This window comes from Morus notabilis, unplaced genomic scaffold, assembly GCF_000414095.1.
Source record: "Morus notabilis unplaced genomic scaffold, ASM41409v2 Scaffold602, whole genome shotgun sequence".
In the NCBI taxonomy this organism is placed as follows: domain Eukaryota; kingdom Viridiplantae; phylum Streptophyta; class Magnoliopsida; order Rosales; family Moraceae; genus Morus; species Morus notabilis.
Genome location: NW_010358894.1, coordinates 70,400 through 73,933, shown reverse-complemented (window position 1 = coordinate 73,933; position 3,534 = coordinate 70,400). Strand labels below are relative to the sequence as shown.

Sequence of the window (3,534 nt, the reverse complement as noted above, 5' to 3'; positions counted from 1 at the left end):
AAAAAATTTCATTAAACTCTCAAAAAGATTCTTACATAAGCTAAAAAGTAGAATCAACATTTAGGCTGATTCGGGTTTTAGCTTCAGATTGAGAGGAAATTGTTCAAAAATCTATTATTTTGATTTTTACCAAACAACTTTTAAGGTTTTTACTATCTTAATAAGTACTTTTTCTCTCCCACAATTAATACCAAACTATGCCATTATATTATTTTAAATGAAGGTCACAATCACATTTCATATTTGTTATCATTTATTACCAAAAAAAAAAAGAGTAAAAAAACACGACTAGTTCACTTTTGTCTTTTCATTAATTTTCGAGAGAGATAAAAGGTACGTTTGGTATATAGATTTTTTATGGATTTAAACCCACGATTTTAATTTTTTGTTATAGTGTTTTTTTTTAGAAAGTTGTAATAAACAGATTTTTGAAACTAAATTAAGTAAATAGCAATTTAAATGATAAATAAATCATAAATCTTTGTTTACGTAAATAAAATTTTTTTTACCAATCGTAAAAAAAATTTATGTGAAAAAATATTTTTTAATCGTAAATTAAATTATTTACACGGTAAATGATTTATTTACTACGTAAATTGTTATTTATTTTATATAATTTTAAAATATGTTATTTATTTAATTTTATTTTATAAATATATTGACCGTGTTTGAAATTGATCATGTTTTTGTTTTCCACGTTTTTTGAGAAAGAAAAAATGAAAACGTTTCTAAAACGGCGTTTGGCGTAATAAAAATAAAAAAGGGAAATGAAAACGATTTTTTGGTTTAGTTTAAAATGAGAACGAAATGAAAAAATGACTTTTAGTTGTTTTTCATTTTTCGTTTTCGTTTTCTCCTATCTCAAGCAGAGAAAAAGAGAGAGATATTAATGGGTTTTTTATACTGAAAATAATCTCTTGATAAAATTACTAAATACATTTTTAAAAATAATTTCTATCTGAGATTAAAAACGTTTTCATTTTTATTTTTATACAAAAAACAAAATTATTTTAGAACTAAGTTCCAAACGCACCCATTATTTACTACGTTTTCTTTCTATCGCATCAAACCCCTGTTCGAACCCGAGTTTCAACTCATATATCAAAATGTATTTTTCTCATCGGAAATAGTAGAAAATAGGCCAATATGAAAAGCTTAAGAAAGTATATAGGCCAACTTTTAGTTATAGAAATTAATAGGCCATAACTTGTCAAGTTATGGTTCATAACCAGATAAGTTATGGAGAAACTTATCAAGTTATGGTTCATAGTCAGACAAGTTATAAACAAAAACTGTAAATGATGGATAATAACTTGTCAAATTATAATTTATAACCAGACAAGTTATGAATAAAAACAGTAATTTTGCCTATTTCTCATCTCCCCTTAGGATTCCTGCATTTGTCATCATGGGCTCGAAACTCTGGGTTTTCCACGTAATGGACCAACCTTGTTGGGCCAAAAAAATCTCTTAACAACCGAATTAGCCCCAAAGTCAAAACCCTCGAAATAGGTCAGTGGACCTTCGCAAATCTCTCTTCCCTATCGTCATGGCGTCCCAAGCCCGAAGAGGCGGAGTTTCCCTCCCCGACCGACGAAACTCCAAGAAAGAGGAGAGCGGCGTAATTGCCAGAATCTCGCACTCGGAAATCGTCTCTCGCGGGAAGCAAGCGGCATCGGACGCGGCGATCGTGACGAAGAAGCTCCTGAAAAGCACCGGCAAGGCGGCGTGGATCGCCGGCACCACCTTTCTCGTCCTCGTCGTCCCTCTGATCATCGAGATGGACCGCGAGCAGCAAATGAACGACCTCGATCTCCAGCAGGCCAGCCTCCTCGGGACGGCGGCGCAGAAGTGAGCGAACTCCGATTCGCGCCGGAGAAAAATCGGTATCGGATTTCCCCAATCCATGTTGTTTACTGTTCTGTACTGCTAGGCTTTTTGATTTTGACTATGAGATTATGAGCTTGAACATTTCCTGTGAGGTTTCGATCCTGCTTAGCTCGTGAGATTCCAAGTACATTGGATTTGAGATTAGAATAATTATCATTCTGTAGAATTAGGGCCTTTTTCGGCTGTTAAGATCCACTTAAATACCGATTTCTATGTCTTTTTGAGCTGTACCTTGTTTGTTATCCAGATATTTATATCAATGGAGTATGCAAAATGCGAAATTTTCTAAGCGCTAGACGCTAGCTGATGTAAGGCTTAGGTATTTGTTGTATTTTTTTTTTTTTGGTTTGATTTGTGGCTAATATATAAGAGAATTAAACAGGAAATCCTTGTAAAGAAGTTGAAATTACATTTAGTAGTTACAGATGCAATGAAAGGAATTTCCTTGAATTAATATGAACCTGTAGGCTCTTAAGAGGATTAAGTGATCTTTTAGGATTGGTGAAATATTCTATTTAGTACCTTAGTAATGGAAGATAGATACCACACTTAAGAAACAGTCTTTATGAATTCCTACGAAGTCGAAGTGTTAGAGTTAAAATTTCATTTGCCTTGTGTTGGAAGAAGAGGCTTCCTAAGTGGAAGGTATCTCCTTGTTTTCAAGTAATAGTTCCCTATGTCTAGTGGCCGCTTAGTCTAGTGGCATTGAGGATTTGGATGGGATGGGATTTGGGGGGTTGCGGGTTCGATTCTGTGTTGTATCAAAAAAAAAAAAAGAAAGAATCCTTGTGTCCAGCTTAATTGGCCGTATGGCGATACTTATTGAATGTTTTTGGAGAAATGGTGTCTGTTACTCTGCTGCAGTGTAGGAGTCTTCACTCTTAACCTTTTTCTTAGCACCTCATGAACTTGCAGGATTGTATGACTCGGGGAATTCATGGCCATTTACTGACGCCTTTTAGATTTTTTATCTGGCCTTGGGTTTTTGTCTTGTGTCAAGTGAGTATCGGGTCGATTAGAGACATAACATTTTTGGATAGTTGGTAAACCACTTATGTGCAAAGAGATTTGAGCCTAATTTATACATAAAAATAGTACTGGTGACTAACTAGACTTCATAAATGGTGTTGAGCCTAATTCGTTCTCTAAAAGGCTTGCCTATAGGTTGCTCACAATCCGCAGCATGGTTAGTTGGAGGTTCTGTGTTTGTTTTGGCCAGACCTGAGCCAAATTAAAAAATTTTGTACCTTGGATACACACGCGATTTTAAGTTCTAGAGTACGTTATCACTTGTCAAAATGATAAGAAAATAGCAATAGGCATAAATTATAATCAAGTATCCAGGCTCCAGCAGACTTTTTCTTTTATCAAATCCTGACCGGAGAACCAATAGTAGCAACTAGCTTGTGTTTCTCTTTGTTTTCTTCTCAAAATGGTAAGAAATAGCTATAGGCATAAATCATAATTCAGTATCCAGGCTCGAGCAGACTTTTGCTTTTATCAAATCCTGACCGAAGAACCGATAGTAGCAACTAGCAATTGCTTCTCTTTGTTTTCTTCTCTGCAATAGATGTAAGTGCTAAAACTTTGGACGGGCTGCCCGTGATTACCGAAAAGTCTGAATTTTTGCCCGAGTACCAAACC

General features: G+C 34.8%; 1 protein-coding gene across 1 annotated transcript; it reads left to right on the top strand.

Annotated features, from left to right (window-relative positions):
• Positions 1 to 1,513: 1,513 nt before the first annotated feature.
• LOC21398945 (mitochondrial import receptor subunit TOM9-2) lies at positions 1,514 to 2,197 on the top strand. Its single transcript, XM_010093496.2, has one exon. The coding sequence runs from the start codon at positions 1,550 to 1,552 to the stop codon at positions 1,853 to 1,855; it is 306 nt and encodes a 101-aa protein (XP_010091798.1). The 5' UTR covers positions 1,514 to 1,549; the 3' UTR covers positions 1,856 to 2,197.
• Positions 2,198 to 3,534: the final 1,337 nt, after the last annotated feature.